General features: G+C 41.3%; 3 protein-coding genes across 3 annotated transcripts; all 3 read left to right on the top strand.

The window, feature by feature from the left end:
* The first annotated feature begins 1,163 nt into the window (after positions 1-1,163).
* On the top strand, positions 1,164-2,836 carry LOC146547239 (macrophage mannose receptor 1-like). The gene has a single exon (XM_085265566.1). It carries the CDS (start codon positions 1,174-1,176, stop codon positions 1,912-1,914), a length of 741 nt encoding a protein of 246 aa, XP_085121692.1. The 5' UTR covers positions 1,164-1,173; the 3' UTR covers positions 1,915-2,836.
* Positions 2,837-6,952: 4,116 nt separating this feature from the next.
* On the top strand, positions 6,953-7,703 carry LOC146547240 (macrophage mannose receptor 1-like). The gene has a single exon (XM_085264086.1). The coding sequence runs from the start codon at positions 6,963-6,965 to the stop codon at positions 7,701-7,703; it is 741 nt and encodes a 246-aa protein (XP_085120212.1). The 5' UTR covers positions 6,953-6,962.
* A 5,038-nt stretch (positions 7,704-12,741) lies between these two features.
* LOC146547241 (macrophage mannose receptor 1-like) lies at positions 12,742-13,578 on the top strand. Its single transcript, XM_085263916.1, has one exon. The coding sequence runs from the start codon at positions 12,752-12,754 to the stop codon at positions 13,490-13,492; it is 741 nt and encodes a 246-aa protein (XP_085120042.1). The 5' UTR covers positions 12,742-12,751; the 3' UTR covers positions 13,493-13,578.
* Positions 13,579-23,201: the final 9,623 nt, after the last annotated feature.

Here is a 23,201-nt window from a genome sequence, read left to right on the forward strand (position 1 = left end):
GTGCGAAGCCAGCACCACTTCAGTTTTGCCTTTTGCAAATTAAAAATTTCTTTACCTTGTTCAAACAACCTTGGTCTCTCTTTCAGCTTATGTAAAGGTTCAAAGTGTTTTAAATCTGGCATCCATCAAGAAAACAAATAAATAACCCCCTGTGAACCTCATATTTGTGATTAGGCCCAATTAATGTTAAATAAACTAAATAAATTGACCTACAATCTTTTTCTTCAACCTTAACAGTTAGCTGCCTCACATTCAACTGCCTTATATCTTTCTATCACTAACCGATTTTTTTTTTTTTGAAGCTCCAAATGAAACAAAATATGCTACAGGAGGCAGATTTAGGACTCGCTATGCAGTACTCTGAAGACAAGTGGTGAACTCAAATGACAGCTTTATTGCTGAAGCTCATGTAAAAATACAAGCAAAGCTAAGACACAGCCAGAGATGCAAAACTGAGGGATTAAAGAAAAAACAAGGAGCATACAGTGTGAGAGAGCAGGGCAAGGAACAGAAGGAAACTGAGTGTTTAAATGTTTATATGGGGTATTTAGGACGAAAGAACACTGCAAGAAGAAGCCAAACTGAACACAAAATACATGAGATGATGCAAAATAACACAAGAAGTGACAAAACATAACAACTACTCAGAGGGAAACTTAACTGGATACAGCAAACACAGAAGGAGGCTGAGGAAAGCAGGAAGAGAAAAAAACTAAAAACCCAAAGCAGAATACAAATATAAAACAGACAGTAACTGAAGCTCAATGACTAAATAATAACAAAGAAATCAAAAAATTATCCAAAACATAATTTAAAAGAACCACTGGATATTAATACAAAAACTCTGGACTGAAAACATAAGAGAATAAACTCAAAGCACTGGCTCAACGACTCAGGAGCCATCATAGGACATTTGAGCTGAAGATTTCGTCCAACTTTTATTGCACTGTTTAGTTTATGGTGATTAATAAATTGATAAATCAGCTACTTGAAGAAGTACATGTGAGCAGTAGGTGCGTGTCTCTGCTGCTGAGAACAAACGAGTTCTCCGAATAAAAGGGCCATCCTGATATGCAAATATTTTTGAATGGCAAAGTTGACAAATCCAGCATATATTTGACAAACGTCTTTGGCTCCTCATTGCTATGAAAGATTCTTCTAAAGACGACAACAATGGATAAACTCTTCACCTTCATCCTGCTCTTGCTGAATTTGTCTGGAACGCTTACCAAGTACATTTATGTTGACCAGAAAATGGATTGGCTTGAAGCTCAGAGTTACTGTCGGCAGAACTACACAGACCTGGCCCCTGTAAGTACTGAGAAGGATGTCAACAAACTAATGCAGCTCTCCGGAAATGTCCCTCACTATATCTGGATAGGACTGGTGAGAAATTTGTCAGGTAATGAGAACTGGACATGGTCAGGAGGTGAAGTGGTGTCCAGGAATTTCTGGGCGAAAAATCAACCTAACAACTGTCAGGGTAATGAAGATCGTGGCTGTATGCGGGAAAGCAAGTGGTACGATGCAACCCTATTGTATCAAACAACCTTCTTCTGCTACAGTGCAGAAGTGGTGATGGAGGAAAAGACTTGGGAGGAAGCCTTGGAGTACTGCAGAGAGCGCTACAAGGACCTGGCCAGTGTGGCATCTGAGACCGAGAAGCTGCTGATCCAGAAAGAGCTGAACACACTTAACACCACTGAAATCGTCTGGATTGGCTTGCGTTTCCTGCCTGGGGACTGGCTCTGGGTGGATGGGCAGGAGATGGACTACGAGGCCTGGGGTGATGGGGGAAAACCAATGTGTCCACAACCCAATATGAAGTGTGGAGCCCTACAGGTGACAGGAGCCAATAAGGGTGCTTGGAAGGCTCGTGACTGTGAGGACAGACTACATTTTGTTTGCTACTAAAGTAGTTTACTTTGCCAACTTCATTTGAATTAGCCTTTATTTACCTACGGTTAGCACAAATCTGTGTTTTATATATTTTATTTAATTGTATTTTCCCTCTTGATGTCTAATCTAGTTTCATTTCGATCGTGTGAGCATGACAAAGTCACCTTTCCATCATATTATAAATACTGTTTCATCATTTCTTTTCCAAAATCCAAAATCAGTTTAGTGTCACAATTTCAATTGATTTGATTGATTGATTGATTTATTTTTGATCACCTGATCTTGGCTGCTGCTGCTCCGAGGTTTACTGCTGTTTGTGGAGTTACACAACTGAAGGTAACAAAATGTAAGCAGATGTTTCATGAGTTGTCCTGTTCCATCCTCTACACTGACAGTACACTCTTTATGCTGTCTTTTTACTAGATAGTATGGAGGTGGAATTCAGTCAATGAATCTAAGCATCATCAGCTTAATATCAAATTCATCTCTGCTATACTTAATGTAACTTACACAGCTACATATTATTAATAACATTTCCAGCAACATTCCAATCTCCAATCTTTAAGCAACAAATATCTTAGATTACAAAAGTCACCTGGTTGTAATTACTAAATTGATTTACTTTTTCTTACTAATCCCGAAAAGTTGATTCTGTTCATCTGGACGTAGCGTTTTCAGTGGGAGAAACGTTTCGTCACTCATCCAAGTGACAGAAAAGGTTTCCTCAACTCTATAAACAGCGGGTTTGCATAATGACTGGAACTAACACCACTGAAGAAAAATGGGCTGTGAGGTCAGTTTCCTTGTCATTAAAATGCAAATTGTCATGACCATTGATCAATATATGATATATGTAAATGTTTAAATACAGAATACCTGTTTAAAGATGTCCCAAACACATTTACTGTGTAAGAGTATTTTTGTCTAATATATTTAGAAGCAAAAATGTTTATAATTAATTCATCACCCACAGCCCCCTGTGATCTATCCATCTGTGTGACTGATAGATATGATAGACATGACATACATTTGATGTTTACACAAAAATAAATAAAATATTCAACAAGCTGTAGACTTTTCTTATTATCGGGGTGAACATGGCTCAAGAGTTGGCAGTTTGTCTTGTAATCCAGTTCGAGCCCCGGCTCAGACAGTCTCGGCCGTTGTGTCCTTGGGCAAGACACTTCACCCGTTGCCTACTGGTGGTGGTCAGAGGGCCCGGTGGCGCCAGTGTCCAGCAGCCACGCCTCTGTCAGTGCGCCCCGGGCAGCTGTGGCTACAATGTAGCTTGCCATGACCGGTGTGTGAATGAGTGAGAGAGAAACCTCTGGCAGAACCAGGCTCAGTGAGGGGTGGCCATCTGCCTCAAACCGGTCTTGGGGTTTTTAAAATGATTCACTGGATGTGAAATAAATTGCCTTGTTTGAATTGTTTGTTGTTAGGCAATTTAAAGGCTCACTTTGATGTCAACTAATACACTTACATGGTCCAAATAATTTGAAATAAATATTTACAGAACATTCGTCAGTGGTATTGGGTCCCTGGCTACAATGTAGCTTGCCATGACCGGTGTGTCAATGGGTGGATGACTGAATGTAGTGTAAAGCGCTTTGGGGTCCTTAGGGTCTAAGTAAAGTGCTATACAAATACAGGCCATTTACCATTATGCTATAGTCTACTAAAGACTTGTTGCAACATAAAAGTCACCAATGAAATACCTGAAGCTTTGTTTGTGGGAAGAACATTCTATACAAATTTCTAGGTTGTTGTAAGTTAGTTTGACTCCATTATTTTTATCTCAATACATAGGAAAGATAATACTTCCATTGCGCAGCATCTATACATGATGTCAATAGACAGTCTGCGCTGCCCTCTACTGCTCAGAATGGTACCTGATGGCTTTGAGTTACCCTGTCGATTCAGTGGGAAAATGATTCTGTGAACCTTTCTGCAGATCTTTAGGAGTGCTCATCATTACATTGCATACTTCTCATTGCTCCTGTTCACTGTATTATTCCATTCTGTTCTATTCTGGTACATTGTATTAATGCATTACAGCACATACTGTTCAATTAGCAGCACTTCAGTTTTAAAATTAATAGCATAGAGTATGCAACATCATGTCAACTATATCATTAACAGATAATATTTTACATTCTCACTATCTCTCTTACTCACACACACAAAAGCTATGTCCCAATTCATAGGCCGCACACTTCGGGAGACCCGGCCTTCGTGGTCTGCGTGGGCCGGCTCCTTCGAAGACCGAGAAGGCCGGAAGTGCGAGGCTGTGAAATGGGACGGTCTAGCCTTCAGATTTGCATTACCAGCTGTCTCGGTGGAGTTTAATAGACTAAGTCATCTGCTCCTTTCTCGCTAATAAATAACACGACACTGGAGTAAATTCTCGACAACCTCACACTTCTGTTTAACCAGTTTTCTGTTTGACGTTTATTCAGATGTGAAAACTATAACTTTAATCTCAGCCAAAGCGATTTACTTAGAAAGAAATAAAACGCTGAAAAAAGCCAAACAATTATATTTTTAAGTTATCTAAGTGACTTGTATATCATGTTTAACCTGAGTAGCGAAAGACCACAGGGGTCTGAAAACGATGTAAAGTCTGTTCTCAGTATTTAGGTTAATGGTTTTAATTAGTTACTATGAAAAACTACTTTGCCTTCTGAAACAAAATATAATTTGTTTGTTGATCACAAAGTGCCTAAAGCAACTTCAAAATCTGATTAACCTGTCACCACCATTTGGGTTCAGATTGGGCAGGTCGTTCCTGGCAGTCACATCCCTCTAGGTCATACGGTCATTGCCCAGGTGAGCATTGAAGTCCTCTCGTGTTGAATACTCTCCTGTGCGCCACCTAGTACCTGAAAGAAGGCCAGGTACTCAGGCTCTAAGGCTACGTCCACACGTACCCGGGTATTTTTAAAAACTGAGATTTTTCTATGCGTTTGCACCTTTGTCCACACGTAAACGGCGTTTTCGGTCACTGAAAACTGAGATTTTTAAAAACGCCTGCCAGGGTGGATATTTTCGAAAACTCAGTTTTTGCATTTACGTGTGGACGAGGAAAACGGAGAAAACGCAGCGTCAAAGGTGTGCGCTTTTTTAATGTCACACTGTGCACCACGTTATTGTTTCGGTGAAATGAATTTCTACAATGGGGGACTTAGACAAAATACTGTTAATTGTACTCTCTGCAGTGTTTAAATGCTCACAAATACACACCACTTGCATGAACTAAAACATGTATTTATATTCCAGATATCTGTAGTATTATTGGAATCCTATAATTACAACACATTTACCTCTCCTCCACTTTTTTGAAGTGTCTCCCAGTCCCAGCGCACTTGTTAGCATGTTTTGGTTCGTGCAACTGGTCCGTCGGGTTGTCTCCCCAGAAAAATTTCCATTGTGTTTTTTCCTATTTCTGTTGTGTTTTGTGTGTTTTCCAGCGTTTTTCTTTTTGCAGGTGTTGTCTGAAGTTGCAGTCTGTTTGGCCTCTCAGGGCCACCGTACAGTTCTCTAAAAAGAGCCGGAATTCCCATCACTACTGGACATAATGTTTTCAGTGGGAGAACCATTTCATCACTCATCCAAGTGACTTCTTCAGTCTCAGCTAAATGCAGGTTTCCCCAACCTTATAAACAATGCATTTGCATAATCACTGAAACCAGCACCACTGCTGAACAATGGGGTGTGAGGCAAGCTTCTTGATCATTAATATGCAAATTTTCAAGACCACCGATTAAAGACCATTCATCAGTGACCAATGATCATTGATCAATGACAATAATCAATGGCCATGAGTACCATTCAGAGTCCAATCATTTGGACCCCTAGATACAAACTCTGCGATGTAATCTTCACTATCCTCAAAAAGTATTTAATGGGTGAAAACATTTGACGTTTACAGTATAATGAGACCACTGGCCACTTCTACATATAAAAAGACAAAGATGCAATATACAGAATTAAAGCAAAAATGTTGAAAGCAGAACAAAAAGCAGTTCAGAAAAACAAACAAATAAACCATTTGTATTACATATTTATTCATTCCTCTTTGAATTTGCTTTCTTGACCTCTTCATTTGTTTTCCAAGGGGGCTGACGCAGTGGTATGAAAAATGACTTTGCCTTCTTCCTGAATATTATGATTTTCTTGTCTGATGTGAACCAAGCAACATTTCATTTTTGCCTTATGGAAAATAAAAATTTGTTTAACTTGTCCCAATAACCTTGTGGTTTTTTTCATCTTGTGTATGTGTTGTGGTTGGGTGTGGTTTGTGGCTTGGCTGTCCACAGTATATTTTCAGTGTTTTTGGGGATCCCTGAAAGAAAACTATTTCCCAAAGTAATCTCCTTGGTTCTCATGGTTCTCATTAGTGTGTTTAAGTACAATGATCATGAAATAAACTGAGTCACTCATTTTTATGGTTAGGCTCAGTTAATATGAAATAAAGTAAATAACCTGACCTAGAATCTCTTTCTTTAACTATAGCTGAATACATTTAACAGTAACTAATTTGAACTCGAATTAAATTGCTTATATTTAAACAAGCTTTCACTTTCATGGATTTGACAAGATGCTATAATATGTAGTAGTAAAGTAAGTAGAACTTTCACGCTATTATGAATGTTTTATATTTACAACTTTGTACACTTTTGAGATAATTATACGTAAATGGGAGGAGAAAATATGTGTACCTCTAGAAGTAGTTTAATTAGTTGAAGTTAAAATAAAAGATTTAACCAGATTCAAAAACTTTAATTTAATTTATGAGATGAAAGTTTCATTTAAATTGTTTTGTACTTTAAAAATCCACCTTAGTCCAGTTTCATTTTACAATGACTAATAAATACATGAGCTGCTTGAACAAGTATAAGTCAGAAGTCTGTGTCCCTACTGCTGAAAGCAAATAGGTTCTTAGAATAAAAGGGATGTCCTGTTATGCAAATACTTTATGACATGCTCACATCTCCAGCATATATCTTACAAACGTCTTTGGCTCCTCATTGCTATGAAAGATTCTTCTAAAGACGACAACAATGGATAAACTCTTCACCTTCATCCTGCTCTTGCTGAATTTGTCTGGAACGCTTACCAAGTACATTTATGTTGACCAGAAAATGGATTGGCTTGAAGCTCAGAGTTACTGTCGGCAGAACTACACAGACCTGGCCCCTGTAAGTACTGAGAAGGATGTCAACAAACTAAAGCAGCTCTCCAGAAATGTCACTCACCATATCTGGATAGGACTGGTGAGAAATTTGCCAGGTAATGAGAACTGGACATGGTCAGGAGGTGAAGTGGTGTCCAGGAATTTCTGGGCGAAAAATCAACCTGACAACTGTCAGGGTAATGAAGATCGTGGCTGTATGCAGGAAAGCAAGTGGTACGATGCAACCCTATTGTATCAAACAACCTTCTTCTGCTACAGTGCAGAAGTGGTGATGGAGGAAAAGACTTGGGAGGAAGCCTTGGAGTACTGCAGAGAGCGCTACAAGGACCTGGCCAGTGTGGCATCTGAGACCGAGAAGCTGCTGATCCAGAAAGAGCTGAACACACTTAACACCACTGAAATCGTCTGGATTGGCTTGCGTTTCCTGCCTGGGGACTGGCTCTGGGTGGATGGGCAGGAGATGGACTACAAGGCCTGGGGTGATGGGGGAAAACCAATGTGTCCACAACCCAATATGAAGTGTGGAGCCCTACAGGTGACAGGAGCCAATAAGGGTGCTTGGAAGGCTCGTGACTGTGAGGACAGACTACATTTTGTTTGCTACTGAAGTAGTTTACTTTGCCAACTTCATTTGAATTAGCCTTTATTTACCTACGGTTAGCACAAATCTGTGTTTTATATATTTTATTTAATTGTATTTTCCCTCTTGATGTCTAATCTAGTTTCATTTCGATCGTGTGAGCATGACAAAGTCACCTTTCCATCATATTATAAATACTGTTTCATCATTTCTTTTCCAAAATCCAAAATCAGTTTAGTGTCACAATTTCAATTGATTTGATTGATTGATTGATTTATTTTTGATCACCTGATCTTGGCTGCTGCTGCTCCGAGGTTTACTGCTGTTTGTGGAGTTACACAACTGAAGGTAACAAAATGTAAGCAGATGTTTCATGAGTTGTCCTGTTCCATCCTCTACACTGACAGTACACTCTTTATGCTGTCTTTTTACTAGATAGTATGGAGGTGGAATTCAGTCAATGAATCTAAGCATCATCAGCTTAATATCAAATTCATCTCTGCTATACTTAATGTAACTTACACAGCTACATATTATTAATAACATTTCCAGCAACATTCCAATCTCCAATCTTTAAGCAACAAATATCTTAGATTACAAAAGTCACCTGGTTGTAATTACTAAATTGATTTACTTTTTCTTACTAATCCCGAAAAGTTGATTCTGTTCATCTGGACGTAGCGTTTTCAGTGGGAGAAACGTTTCGTCACTCATCCAAGTGACAGAAAAGGTTTCCTCAACTCTATAAACAGCGGGTTTGCATAATGACTGGAACTAACACCACTGAAGAAAAATGGGCTGTGAGGTCAGTTTCCTTGTCATTAAAATGCAAATTGTCATGACCATTGATCAATATATGATATATGTAAATGTTTAAATACAGAATACCTGTTTAAAGATGTCCCAAACACATTTACTGTGTAAGAGTATTTTTGTCTAATATATTTAGAAGCAAAAATGTTTATAATTAATTCATCACCCACAGCCCCCTGTGATCTATCCATCTGTGTGACTGATAGATATGATAGACATGACATACATTTGATGTTTACACAAAAATAAATAAAATATTCAACAAGCTGTAGACTTTTCTTATTATCGGGGTGAACATGGCTCAAGAGTTGGCAGTTTGTCTTGTAATCCAGTTCGAGCCCCGGCTCAGACAGTCTCGGCCGTTGTGTCCTTGGGCAAGACACTTCACCCGTTGCCTACTGGTGGTGGTCAGAGGGCCCGGTGGCGCCAGTGTCCAGCAGCCACGCCTCTGTCAGTGAGCCCCGGGCAGCTGTGGCTACAATGTAGCTTGCCATGACCGGTGTGTGAATGAGTGAGAGAGAAACCTCTGGCAGAACCAGGCTCAGTGAGGGGTGGCCATCTGCCTCAAACCGGTCTTGGGGTTTTTAAAATGATTCACTGGATGTGAAATAAATTGCCTTGTTTGAATTGTTTGTTGTTAGGCAATTTAAAGGCTCACTTTGATGTCAACTAATACACTTACATGGTCCAAATAATTTGAAATAAATATTTACAGAACATTCGTCAGTGGTATTGGGTCCCTGGCTACAATGTAGCTTGCCATGACCGGTGTGTCAATGGGTGGATGACTGAATGTAGTGTAAAGCGCTTTGGGGTCCTTAGGGTCTAAGTAAAGTGCTATACAAATACAGGCCATTTACCATTATGCTATAGTCTACTAAAGACTTGTTGCAACATAAAAGTCACCAATGAAATACCTGAAGCTTTGTTTGTGGGAAGAACATTCTATACAAATTTCTAGGTTGTTGTAAGTTAGTTTGACTCCATTATTTTTATCTCAATACATAGGAAAGATAATACTTCCATTGCGCAGCATCTATACATGATGTCAATAGACAGTCTGCGCTGCCCTCTACTGCTCAGAATGGTACCTGATGGCTTTGAGTTACCCTGTCGATTCAGTGGGAAAATGATTCTGTGAACCTTTCTGCAGATCTTTAGGAGTGCTCATCATTACATTGCATACTTCTCATTGCTCCTGTTCACTGTATTATTCCATTCTGTTCTATTCTGGTACATTGTATTAATGCATTACAGCACATACTGTTCAATTAGCAGCACTTCAGTTTTAAAATTAATAGCATAGAGTATGCAACATCATGTCAACTATATCATTAACAGATAATATTTTACATTCTCACTATCTCTCTTACTCACACACACAAAAGCTATGTCCCAATTCATAGGCCGCACACTTCGGGAGACCCGGCCTTCGTGGTCTGCGTGGGCCGGCTCCTTCGAAGACCGAGAAGGCCGGAAGTGCGAGGCTGTGAAATGGGACGGTCTAGCCTTCAGATTTGCATTACCAGCTGTCTCGGTGGAGTTTAATAGACTAAGTCATCTGCTCCTTTCTCGCTAATAAATAACACGACACTGGAGTAAATTCTCGACAACCTCACACTTCTGTTTAACCAGTTTTCTGTTTGACGTTTATTCAGATGTGAAAACTATAACTTTAATCTCAGCCAAAGCGATTTACTTAGAAAGAAATAAAACGCTGAAAAAAGCCAAACAATTATATTTTTAAGTTATCTAAGTGACTTGTATATCATGTTTAACCTGAGTAGCGAAAGACCACAGGGGTCTGAAAACGATGTAAAGTCTGTTCTCAGTATTTAGGTTAATGGTTTTAATTAGTTACTATGAAAAACTACTTTGCCTTCTGAAACAAAATATAATTTGTTTGTTGATCACAAAGTGCCTAAAGCAACTTCAAAATCTGATTAACCTGTCACCACCATTTGGGTTCAGATTGGGCAGGTCGTTCCTGGCAGTCACATCCCTCTAGGTCATACGGTCATTGCCCAGGTGAGCATTGAAGTCCTCTCGTGTTGAATACTCTCCTGTGCGCCACCTAGTACCTGAAAGAAGGCCAGGTACTCAGGCTCTAAGGCTACGTCCACACGTACCCGGGTATTTTTAAAAACTGAGATTTTTCTATGCGTTTGCACCTTTGTCCACACGTAAACGGCGTTTTCGGTCACTGAAAACTGAGATTTTTAAAAACGCCTGCCAGGGTGGATATTTTCGAAAACTCAGTTTTTGCATTTACGTGTGGACGAGGAAAACGGAGAAAACGCAGCGTCAAAGGTGTGCGCTTTTTTAATGTCACACTGTGCACCACGTTATTGTTTCGGTGAAATGAATTTCTACAATGGGGGACTTAGACAAAATACTGTTAATTGTACTCTCTGCAGTGTTTAAATGCTCACAAATACACACCACTTGCATGAACTAAAACATGTATTTATATTCCAGATATCTGTAGTATTATTGGAATCCTATAATTACAACACATTTACCTCTCCTCCACTTTTTTGAAGTGTCTCCCAGTCCCAGCGCACTTGTTAGCATGTTTTGGTTCGTGCAACTGGTCCGTCGGGTTGTCTCCCCAGAAAAATTTCCATTGTGTTTTTTCCTATTTCTGTTGTGTTTTGTGTGTTTTCCAGCGTTTTTCTTTTTGCAGGTGTTGTCTGAAGTTGCAGTCTGTTTGGCCTCTCAGGGCCACCGTACAGTTCTCTAAAAAGAGCCGGAATTCCCATCACTACTGGACATAATGTTTTCAGTGGGAGGACCATTTCATCACTCATCCAAGTGACTTCTTCAGTCTCAGCTAAATGCAGGTTTCCCCAACCTTATAAACAATGCATTTGCATAATCACTGAAACCAGCACCACTGCTGAACAATGGGGTGTGAGGCAAGCTTCTTGATCATTAATATGCAAATTTTCAAGACCACCGATTAAAGACCATTCATCAGTGACCAATGATCATTGATCAATGACAATAATCAATGGCCATGAGTACCATTCAGAGTCCAATCATTTGGACCCCTAGATACAAACTCTGCGATGTAATCTTCACTATCCTCAAAAAGTATTTAATGGGTGAAAACATTTGACGTTTACAGTATAATGAGACCACTGGCCACTTCTACATATAAAAAGACAAAGATGCAATATACAGAATTAAAGCAAAAATGTTGAAAGCAGAACAAAAAGCAGTTCAGAAAAACAAACAAATAAACCATTTGTATTACATATTTATTCATTCCTCTTTGAATTTGCTTTCTTGACCTCTTCATTTGTTTTCCAAGGGGGCTGACGCAGTGGTATGAAAAATGACTTTGCCTTCTTCCTGAATATTATGATTTTCTTGTCTGATGTGAACCAAGCAACATTTCATTTTTGCCTTATGGAAAATAAAAATTTGTTTAACTTGTCCCGATAACCTTGTGGTTTTTTTCATCTTGTGTATGTGTTGTGGTTGGGTGTGGTTTGTGGCTTGGCTGTCCACAGTATATTTTCAGTGTTTTTGGGGATCCCTGAAAGAAAACTATTTCCCAAAGTAATCTCCTTGGTTCTCATGGTTCTCATTAGTGTGTTTAAGTACAATGATCATGAAATAAACTGAGTCACTCATTTTTATGGTTAGGCTCAGTTAATATGAAATAAAGTAAATAACCTGACCTAGAATCTCTTTCTTTAACTATAGCTGAATACATTTAACAGTAACTAATTTGAACTCGAATTAAATTGCTTATATTTAAACAAGCTTTCACTTTCATGGATTTGACAAGATGCTATAATATGTAGTAGTAAAGTAAGTAGAACTTTCACGCTATTATGAATGTTTTATATTTACAACTTTGTACACTTTTGAGATAATTATACGTAAATGGGAGGAGAAAATATGTGTACCTCTAGAAGTAGTTTAATTAGTTGAAGTTAAAATAAAAGATTTAACCAGATTCAAAAACTTTAATTTAATTTATGAGATGAAAGTTTCATTTAAATTGTTTTGTACTTTAAAAATCCACCTTAGTCCAGTTTCATTTTACAATGACTAATAAATACATGAGCTGCTTGAACAAGTATAAGTCAGAAGTCTGTGTCCCTACTGCTGAAAGCAAATAGGTTCTTAGAATAAAAGGGATGTCCTGTTATGCAAATACTTTATGACATGCTCACATCTCCAGCATATATCTTACAAACGTCTTTGGCTCCTCATTGCTATGAAAGATTCTTCTAAAGACGACAACAATGGATAAACTCTTCACCTTCATCCTGCTCTTGCTGAATTTGTCTGGAACGCTTACCAAGTACATTTATGTTGACCAGAAAATGGATTGGCTTGAAGCTCAGAGTTACTGTCGGCAGAACTACACAGACCTGGCCCCTGTAAGTACTGAGAAGGATGTCAACAAACTAAAGCAGCTCTCCAGAAATGTCACTCACCATATCTGGATAGGACTGGTGAGAAATTTGCCAGGTAATGAGAACTGGAGATGGTCAGGAGGTGAAGTGGTGTCCAGGAATTTCTGGGCGGAAAATCAACCTGACAACTGTCAGGGTAATGAAGATCGTGGCTGTATGCAGGAAAGCAAGTGGTACGATGCAACCCTATTGTATCAAACAACCTTCTTCTGCTACAGTGCAGAAGTGGTGATGGAGGAAAAGACTTGGGAGGAAGCCTTGGAGTACTGCAGAGAGCGCTACAAGGACCTGGCCAGTGTGGCATCTGAGACCGAGAAGCTGCTGATCCAGAAAGAGCTGAACACACTTAACACCACTGAAATCGTCTGGATTGGCTTGCGTTTCCTGCCTGGGGACTGGCTCTGGGTGGATGGGCAGGAGATGGACTACGAGGCCTGGGGTCAAGGGGGAAAACCAATGTGTCCACAACCCAATATGAAGTGTGGAGCCCTACAGGTGACAGGAGCCAATAAGGGTGCTTGGAAGGCTCGTGACTGTGAGGACAGACTACATTTTGTTTGCTACTAAAGTAGTTTACTTTGCCAACTTCATTTGAATTAGCCTTTATTTACCTACGGTTAGCACAAATCTGTGTTTTATATATTTTATTTAATTGTATTTTCCCTCTTGATGTCTAATCTAGTTTCATTTCGATCGTGTGAGCATGACAAAGTCACCTTTCCATCATATTTCCATAAAATCGACGAGCTCTCAGCACTGGTACGGAGTCAGAGGGAATACCGAGAGTGTAGCCTGATGTGTTTCACCGAATCATGGCTGCACCAGGTCATTCCCGATGAGAATGCTTCCGTGGAAGGCTTCCACACTGTTCGGGCGGACAGGGACAGCATCGCTAGCGGTAAGCGTAAAGGAGGTGGGCTTGCTGTTTTAGTTAACAACCGGTGGTGTAACCCTGCCAACATAACAATCAAAGAAAGGATTTGTTGCCCGGACACTGAACTGTGTGCTGTTGGACTCAGGCCGTATTATTTACCCAGGGAATTCTCTCACGTCATCTTGGTGGCTGTTTATGTTCCCCCCTCTGCTAACCCCACAGCTGCATGTGACACTATCCACTCTGCCATAGCTCGGCTACAGACTCAGCACCCGAGTGCCTTTATTGTGATCTCGGGTGACTTCAACCATGTATCACTGGACAATACACTACCAACATTCAAACAATATGTGGACTGTCCCACCAGGGGAGAGAAAACTTTAGACTTACTGTATGCTAACGTCAAGGATGCATACAGCTCCTCCTCCCTCCCCCCACTTGGTAGGTCAGATCATAACCTGATTCACCTCACCCCCCGCTATGTGCCAATTGTGAGGAGGGAACCTGTGACCACCAGGACTGTTAGGAGGTGGTCAGAGGAGGCAATAGCGGAACTACAGGGCTGTTTCGAGGTGACCGACTGGGAAACACTCTGTGAGCCTCACGCCGAGGACATCAATGGGCTTACTGAGTGTATCACAGACTACATAACTTTCTGCACCGACTCCATTGTTCCAGCTCAGACTGTTCATTGTTACCCAAATAACAAGCCGTGGGTGACTGAGGACATCAAAGCCCTCCTCAACAACAAGAAGAGGGCTTTCAGAGGGGGCAACAAAGAGGAGGTGAGGAAGGTCCAGGTGTTACTAAAGGACAAGATCAGAGAGGCTAAGGACAATTACAGGAGGAAGCTGGAGTGGAAACTCCAGCAGAACAGCATGAGAGAGGTGTGGAGGGGCATGAAGACCATCACTGGATTCAGGCCAACCAACAGCAGGGGAGCTGAGGGAGGTGAGAATAGAGCCGACGAGTTGAATCTGTTTTTCAATAGATTCGACACCACAGTGTCTGCTCCCACCCCCACAACCTCACCTGCAGTCAGCCTGGAATCCAGAGCCACACCACTGTGCCAGCCTCTCTCTTCACATGTTGCCTCCTGTGAGATTCCTGACACCCCTCCCCCACCCATCACCTTCACTCAATACCAGGTTGAGATGCAAATGAGGAGACTTCACTCAGGCAAGTCTGCTGGACCAGACGGAGTGAGTCCCCTTGTCCTCAAGGCCTGTGCCCCCCAGCTGTGTGGAGTCTTTCATAAACTGTTTATGCTGAGTCTGAGTCTGCAGAGGGTCCCGGTGATGTGGAAGACATCATGCCTCGTCCCTGTACCAAAGACGCCTCGTCCCAGTGGCCCCCAGGATTACAGGCCCGTGGCACTGACCTCCCACATCATGAAGACCCTGGAAAGGCTCATCCTGGACCAGCTGCGACCCATAGTAAGACCACATCTGGATCCCCTTCAGTTCGCTTATCAGCCTCGTCTCGGAACAGAGGACGCCATCATCTACCTGCTCAATCGTGTCTACACCCATCTGGACCAGCCGGCGAGCACTGTGAGGGTCATGTTTTTTGACTTTTCCAGTGCTTTCAACACCATCAGGCCGACCCTCCTGGGTGATAAGTTAGCAGCGATGCAGGTGGATGCTTCTCTGGTGTCCTGGATTGTTGATTACCTGACAGGAAGACCACAATATGTACGTCTCCCACAGTGTGTGTCTGACAAGGTGATTAGCAACACAGGGGCACCACAGGGGACTGTCCTCTCCCCCTTCCTCTTCACCCTCTACACCACAGACTTCAGCCACTGCACAGAGACCTGCCATCTTCAGAAGTTTTCTGATGACTCTGCGGTGGTTGGATGCATCAGCAGGGATGATGAGACAGAGTACCGGGCTGTGGTCGACTCCTTTGTCACGTGGTGTGAGCAGAATCATCTGCAGCTCAACGTGGCAAAGACCAAGGAACTGATCGTGGACTTCAGGAAGACCAGGAAACACTTGACCCCTGTTTCAATCCAGGGGGTCAGTGTTGACATTGTGGAGGACTATAAATACCTTGGAGTACACACTGACAATAAACTGGACTGGGCTAAAAACACCACAGCACTTTACAGGAAGGGCCAGAGTCGTCTCTATTTTTTGAGGCGACTGAGGTCCTTCAACATCTGCCAGAAAATGCTGAGGATTTTCTATGAGTCTGTGGTGGCCAGTGCGATCCTCTATGCTGTTGCATGCTGGGGGAGCAGGCTGAGGGTCGCAGATGCCAACAGACTTAATAAACTGATCCGTAAGGCCAGCAATGTTGTGGGGATGGAGCTGGACTCCCTCAAGGTGGTGTCGGAGAGGCGGATGCTGTCCAAGATAAAGACAATGTTGGATAACACCTCCCACCCACTCCATGACATGTTGGTCAGTCACAGGAGCTCGTTCAGTGAGAGACTGAGATTACCGAAAAGCACCACTGAACGACACAGGAAATCATTCCTGCCTGTGGCCATCTCCCTGTACAACGCATCCACTTAACACACTGTTTGCTGCTACAGCTACACATGTTTCTTTTCCAAATATTTATTTATAAGTGACTTATGTATGTATGTATGTATATATATGTATATATTGTACTATTCTTAGTTAGCGTATTGTCTGTCTTGTCTTAATGTTGGTTTAAAATGGAGCACTGTAACAAAAAATAATTTCCCCCAGGGATCAATAAAGTATTCTGATTCTGATTCTGATATTATAAATACTGTTTCATCATTTCTTTTCCAAAATCCAAAATCAGTTTAGTGTCACAATTTCAATTGATTTGATTGATTGATTTATTTATTTTTGATCACCTGATCTTGGCTGCTGCTGCTCCGAGGTTTACTGCTGTTTGTGGAGTTACACAACTGAAGGTAACAAAATGTAAGCAGATGTTTCATGAGTTGTCCTGTTCCATCCTCTACACTGACAGTACACTCTTTATGCTGTCTTTTTACTAGATAGTATGGAGGTGGAATTCAGTCAATGAATCTAAGCATCATCAGCTTAATATCAAATTCATCTCTGCTATACTTAATGTAACTTACACAGCTACATATTATTAATAACATTTCCAGCAACATTCCAATCTCCAATCTTTAAGCAACAAATATCTTAGATTACAAAAGTCACCTGGTTGTAATTACTAAATTGATTTACTTTTTCTTACTAATCCCGAAAAGTTGATTCTGTTCATCTGGACGTAGCGTTTTCAGTGGGAGAAACGTTTCGTCACTCATCCAAGTGACAGAAAAGGTTTCCTCAACTCTATAAACAGCGGGTTTGCATAATGACTGGAACTAACACCACTGAAGAAAAATGGGCTGTGAGGTCAGTTTCCTTGTCATTAAAATGCAAATTGTCATGACCATTGATCAATATATGATATATGTAAATGTTTAAATACAGAATACCTGTTTAAAGATGTCCCAAACACATTTACTGTGTAAGAGTATTTTTGTCTAATATATTTATAAACTCATTTACAGTTGATTATTTGCATGCCTCAATAGAGAAGCAAAAATGTTTATAATTCATTCATCACCCACAGCCCCCTGTGATCTATCCATCTGTGTGACTGATAGATATGATAGACATGACATACATTTGATGTTTACACAAAAATAAATAAAATATTCAACAAGCTGTAGACTTTTCTTATTATCGGGGTGAACATGGCTCAAGAGTTGGCAGTTTGTCTTGTAATCCAGTTCGAGCCCCGGCTCAGACAGTCTCGGCCGTTGTGTCCTTGGGCAAGACACTTCACCCGTTGCCTACTGGTGGTGGTCAGAGGGCCCGGTGGCGCCAGTGTCCAGCAGCCACGCCTCTGTCAGTGAGCCCCGGGCAGCTGTGGCTACAATGTAGCTTGCCATGACCGGTGTGTGAATGAGTGAGAGAGAAACCTCTGGCAGAACCAGGCTCAGTGAGGGGTGGCCATCTGCCTCAAACCGGTCTTGGGGTTTTTAAAATGATTCACTGGATGTGAAATAAATTGCCTTGTTTGAATTGTTTGTTGTTAGGCAATTTAAAGGCTCACTTTGATGTCAACTAATACACTTACATGGTCCAAATAATTTGAAATAAATATTTACAGGCAATCCTGATGGATTCATTTGTTTTGTCTGTGTGTGACCCCTAAGCTTGACCCACAGAGGAAAAGAAGCTTCTGATGAAAGTTTGACTTTCCAATATAGTGATGGCATACTCTTTGAAGACCTTTTTTTTTTTTTTTTCTAAATGACATCAGAAACAGCAGTATGCGACATTACGTGATGGCAGAGCTTCAGTTCATCCTTTGTCATTTTTTTTTTTTTTTTTTTTAATAACTAGGACAGGGGGAATGAATGAGAGAGAGGGGGAGAGAAAGAAAGAAAACCAAAGGGGAGAAGAGACGGTGAGAAGGGGGGGGAAGAGAGACAAAAAAAAAAAAAAAAACTCCTGGGTCACCTGTATGGAGAAAAAAAACAAACAAACAAACAAACAAAAACAAACAGAGGAGACAGCAAACAACAAAGAGCAACATAATAATAGAGAGAACAAAGCACCATCACAATAAACTAGCTAGTCATAGATATCAGTATTTACTAAGTAATAAACGATATTGTGCAGCACGCAAGATAGACAGCGCACAGTGTGCTTTGAGGCAGCAGCCAAGAAAGCTTTAGTCCGCGTCTGTGAATACCCATGTGTGCATACCTGTGTGGATCAGCATGCTTGCATTCCAAAGGTTTCTCCATGTAATGATCTGCTAGGGAGTGTGGGGGGGCCACAGCCCCGTCCTCCAGGGTGTGAAGCGGGTATGGAGGAGATCAAAACTCCAGACATCCAGAGGCCCCCAGAACACAAGAGACCATGGAAGACCAACAGAGGGGCAGCCGCGCCACTGTCCCAGTAAGAGCTGAGGAGAGTCCCAGATGAGGGCTCGCCCAGCAGCCGCGGAGCAGAAGTCAGGGGGAGTTGCAGTGACGCGCCCGTGAGCTCCGCCGGCCCCCAGCTGCGCCTGAGTGACCGAGCCCTAGGCCGAGACCTTAATAATGAGCTATTAAACGTATCTGTGGTCTAATGTCAGTATGACATCTGGGTCTTTCCATTTCTCAATGAGAGACTTGTACACCATATTAGTGAGAATTTACCATTTTCAGCAGGGATTTGAATTTTTTTAATTCTAGGCCAGATGGCATCGGCTTTTTCAGAAGAGCAGGACGAGTCAGCATTTTGAATGACATGCTTCACCAAGTTCTCGATACAGATTTCCACAGAAGACCTGTTTTTTTAACCTTTTCAGCCGCACTCAGGGCTGGATTCTGCATAGACTCGATCAAGTGCTTTTAATTATATGGATCTGTTTCCCGGTACTGGGTCCCGGTCATTCAGTAACATTAGTAAATGTTTTTATTTACAAAATGTTTTGCTATGGAGCTCTTGGTAAATGGCCTCATCAATCCTATTTAATTTATTTTTCATCTATATGCAGGTCTTTGATCCTGACGTCAGACAACATGTTGTCAAAGAGTAAGTTGTGGTGTGGAACAGGTGGTTTGTAGTGGGACTTTTCTGCAGCATGTGAGAGCACAGCATGAATAAGTGCTCGCACACTCCTTTTCATCAGCCTCAAAAGAATTGCCACTAACAGCAGATGGTAATTTTTTTCCCCCAGTATTTGAAATATATTAGCTCAAACTCTTGTAAAAGTGTTTTGGAAATATTTTTAGTATCTGGTAGTTGGTCTCCATCATCTTCAGTTGTTCCACACCATGTGAATAACCTTGTTAGTAGGTTTCGCTTCTTTCGGAAGAGGTGATCTTTGAATATAGGAATGACCACTTCTTGTTGCGGCTGAGCTACAGCTAGTGCAATGATCACAAGATTAGGTAGAATATCAGCAGCTTTCTAATGCCTTTAAAAGATGCTACAGTAGTTGGAGTTTGTAAGGGTGCCATTTGTGAGTAGCTAATATCTGCCGAAGGGATGTTCGACTAATGCCACTCTCCAGTGACATGCGGCGAGTGCTACGCTGTGGGCTCTTGCTGAATGAAGCTAGGACAGCCACTGATGTTTCTTCATTAGTAACAGTTTTATTGCGTCCACATTTTGGCAAATCCAACACTGAACCAGTTTCACGAAACTTAGCAAGCAGTTTGCTGACTGTAGCATGGGAGATGGGTGGTCTTGTAGTAGGGGTGGGTTTTGATAATTGATTTATCGATTACAATCGATTCTGGCTTGGATAACGTGATATTGATTCATTAAAATCCTGAATCGATTTTTTAATATAAATTTGTTTTGCCTTAAAAACCAGACTCTCAGGTGAAACCTCAGAAAATTTTGACAACGACCAAACAGCTAAAACAGTAAATGAGAGCAGGTACACGGATTCTGCTCAAAGGAGTAAACACACAGCGTGGACCCGCGGATCAGAATCAGTGAGATGTCGCCTATCTCACCCAAAAGCACGGACACGGTCGGGGCTGAAAGATCCAAACTATGCTTCACGTAAACATCGTCATGAATTCCCTCTGACTTTTGCTGTTTTGCTTCCACCACAATAAAATCACACTTCATGCACAGCTCACTCTCTCTTTCTCAGTGTACTTCAAGAACAGTTTCCCGTCTAAAAATCTGTTTTCTGCATTATTCGCTTGCTTGTTACGCACAAGTGATGTGCGATACCACTGATTTCCTTTCCGATCCGATACCAAGTAATATTCAGGGTGGCATCGACGATACTGATCCAATACGATACTTTGTACAAAAACGTATTTTATTTATTGTATCTCAAATTATAGCGTCATAATGATTACAGGACATCAGATTACTTGTTCTTATCACTTAATAATGCAGAGTTCATCATATAGAAATAAAAAACCTGAAGTCTATTTGAACACCTTGCCTGCCTGCAGCACTAAAGGACTCCATGAGAAACGTCTGTCTCGCCCTAGCAGCACCTGTCCCTCTCCTCCTCTTCAGTTCATCTCAACATACGCGCCTCATATTCTGTGATATGATTTACTCTGAGGTGTTTGACAAGGTTAGTGATGTTGCCACAACCATACATGCCAACCCTGCTGATTTTTCTGGGAGAATCCCGAATTTCAGTGCCCCTCCCGAAAATCTCCCGGAGCCACCATTCTCCCGAATTTTTCCAGATTTTCCACCCGGACAACAAAATTAAAAAACCATATCGCAGAATTCATAGCGCGGCCCAGCCAATTCCAGTTTCCAACAATGGCGGCAGCGACTTAGTTTTAATATTACTCTTATTTCTCTTTCTGGGTCGCAAAATTTTTTTTAACATATTTTCAGGTGAGAATGTAGCTGTGTAAACTTCAAATATCTGAGCCGACCGACACATCGTTTTCAAACCCCCGCGGTCTTTCACCACTCGGGTTAAACATGATATATAAGTCACTTTGATAACTTAAAAATGTTATTGTTTGGCTTTTTCAGTGTTTTATTTGTCCGTGAGTAAATCGGTTTGGCTGAGATTAAAGTTATTAGATTAGATTAAATTCAATTTAACTGTATTAATCCCTCGGGAGGGTTCCTCCGGGGTTTTCACACAGCTGAATAAACGTCAAACAGAAAAAGATTAAACAGACAAGTTTACGCCAGCGCCCGGTTATATTTTAGACAGCAAGGAGCCGACGGCAGAGTTTCACTCCACTGAGGGAGCTCGTGACGTACTACCCGGCTTTCCGGGTCCTCAGGTGGAAGCAGCCTCTGAATTTGGACACCCCCGCTGTTTCCGGGCCGGCCAATAATAACGGGGACATTTAACCTATTTTATCCGATAAATAAACCCTGTAAAATGTATCCCCCCCCCCCAACAGCCCTTTTGAATGTCTCCCTAGTATGCCCACAACACCTCACTCTTGGAGCACTTCTTTGCCACATGTATCGCAAACCACGTCTCAGCTTTTTGTGGAGATAAAATACGTTCACACAATTACGCTCAGCCATTGTTGTGAGTGCGCACGCCAAGGCACATATTTCGCACATGACTATGAAAGGCGGAAGAGGAAGTAGTTCCTTTGAATGTAGACAATCCGAATATATATTGTAATGACCTGGCTGGGGTTGTTAGCCAGATGCATTCTGGGTATTGTGTTGTCTGTGTTTTCTATCGTTCTGCTAGTTCCTATGTGTTTGATTCGCATGTTGTGTCAGTGTTATGTTAATGTAAGCCACAGTGAAGTTGATGTGTGTTCTGTGGAGTGGGTTGAATTGGCATGGTTGGCTGACACGCGAATCAAACACATAGGAACTAGCAGAACGATGGAAAACACAGACAACACAATACATCTGGCTAACAACCCCAGCCAGGTCATTACAATATGTTATACTTTCTTTCCACTGTGTTCCTGTTAATGATAAATGGACTAGTTCTTATATAGCGCTTTTCCACTCTTCTGAGCACTCAAAGCGCTTTACACAACTTGTGCATTCACCCATTCACACCCATTCGCACAAGCACAACTGACATTCACACTCCGATGAATGCATCGGAGAGCAATTTCGGGTTAGTATCTTGCCCAAGGATATTTGGCATGCAGACTAGGGGAAGCCGGGAATCGAACCACCAACCTTCCGATCAGTAGATGACCTGCTCTACCACCTGAGCTACAGCCACCCACTACAAACTACAAATTTGCTCTAAAGTACTAAAATATCGATATTTTAATGTGAGAATCGATTCTAGAACATAAATGATTGGTATTGGAGGAATCGATATTTCAGGATCGATCCGCACATCACAATTACGCACAAGTCTACTGTTGTTTACAGCGCTGTCGGCCGCTGTTTTTTTTCCTTTTACTTCTGAAAAGAAAACCTAATTTCTGCCATTCAATACGCTACTGAACAAATGTAACATTTTTAAAAATTATGCAAAACGCTTAGCCGTGTCTCTAATAAAAGGAAAATCACCTTCATGTTTTTCTGTGTTTTATCTTCAGCTACTTTGACACAAAGGCATCTGGTGTGACGCTTACACCTTTGATAAAGTCTTGCGAGGTTCAGCTTCCTTTTTATAGATACAAAAAGATGTAAATTTACTGATCTGAATTTTAATATTTCTGACTGTCGGAGGCAAAATTGCCCAGATTCAAATCGAATTAAATTGAATCCAATCCAATCCAATCGTGGATCGAATCAATTCAGAACCTTGTGAATTGGAATCGAATCGATTCTAGAAATCAGTGACAATACCCTGCCCTATCTCGTAGGGTGTCTTGCATTGAAATCTGCTGCAATGACCCGGTTACTGCATTCACCAGATATCAACACGATTTCGATCCGCTCCTCACGTGTTAACCTCTTCGACATGCCAATGGCTGTGAACAAAGAGAAACTTGTAAATAACTCATGAAAGAATAAAGTT

This window comes from Mchenga conophoros, linkage group LG23 (genome assembly GCF_057382185.1).
Source record: "Mchenga conophoros isolate Kocher_MC1m ecotype Shallow Benthic linkage group LG23, M_conophoros_male_GT1.1, whole genome shotgun sequence".
In the NCBI taxonomy this organism is placed as follows: domain Eukaryota; kingdom Metazoa; phylum Chordata; class Actinopteri; order Cichliformes; family Cichlidae; genus Mchenga; species Mchenga conophoros.

Coding starts and splice junctions, on each gene's coding strand:
- LOC146547239 (XM_085265566.1), top strand. CDS start 1,174: ATGGATAAACTCTTCACCTTCATCCTGCTCTTGCTGAATTTGTCTGGA.
- LOC146547240 (XM_085264086.1), top strand. CDS start 6,963: ATGGATAAACTCTTCACCTTCATCCTGCTCTTGCTGAATTTGTCTGGA.
- LOC146547241 (XM_085263916.1), top strand. CDS start 12,752: ATGGATAAACTCTTCACCTTCATCCTGCTCTTGCTGAATTTGTCTGGA.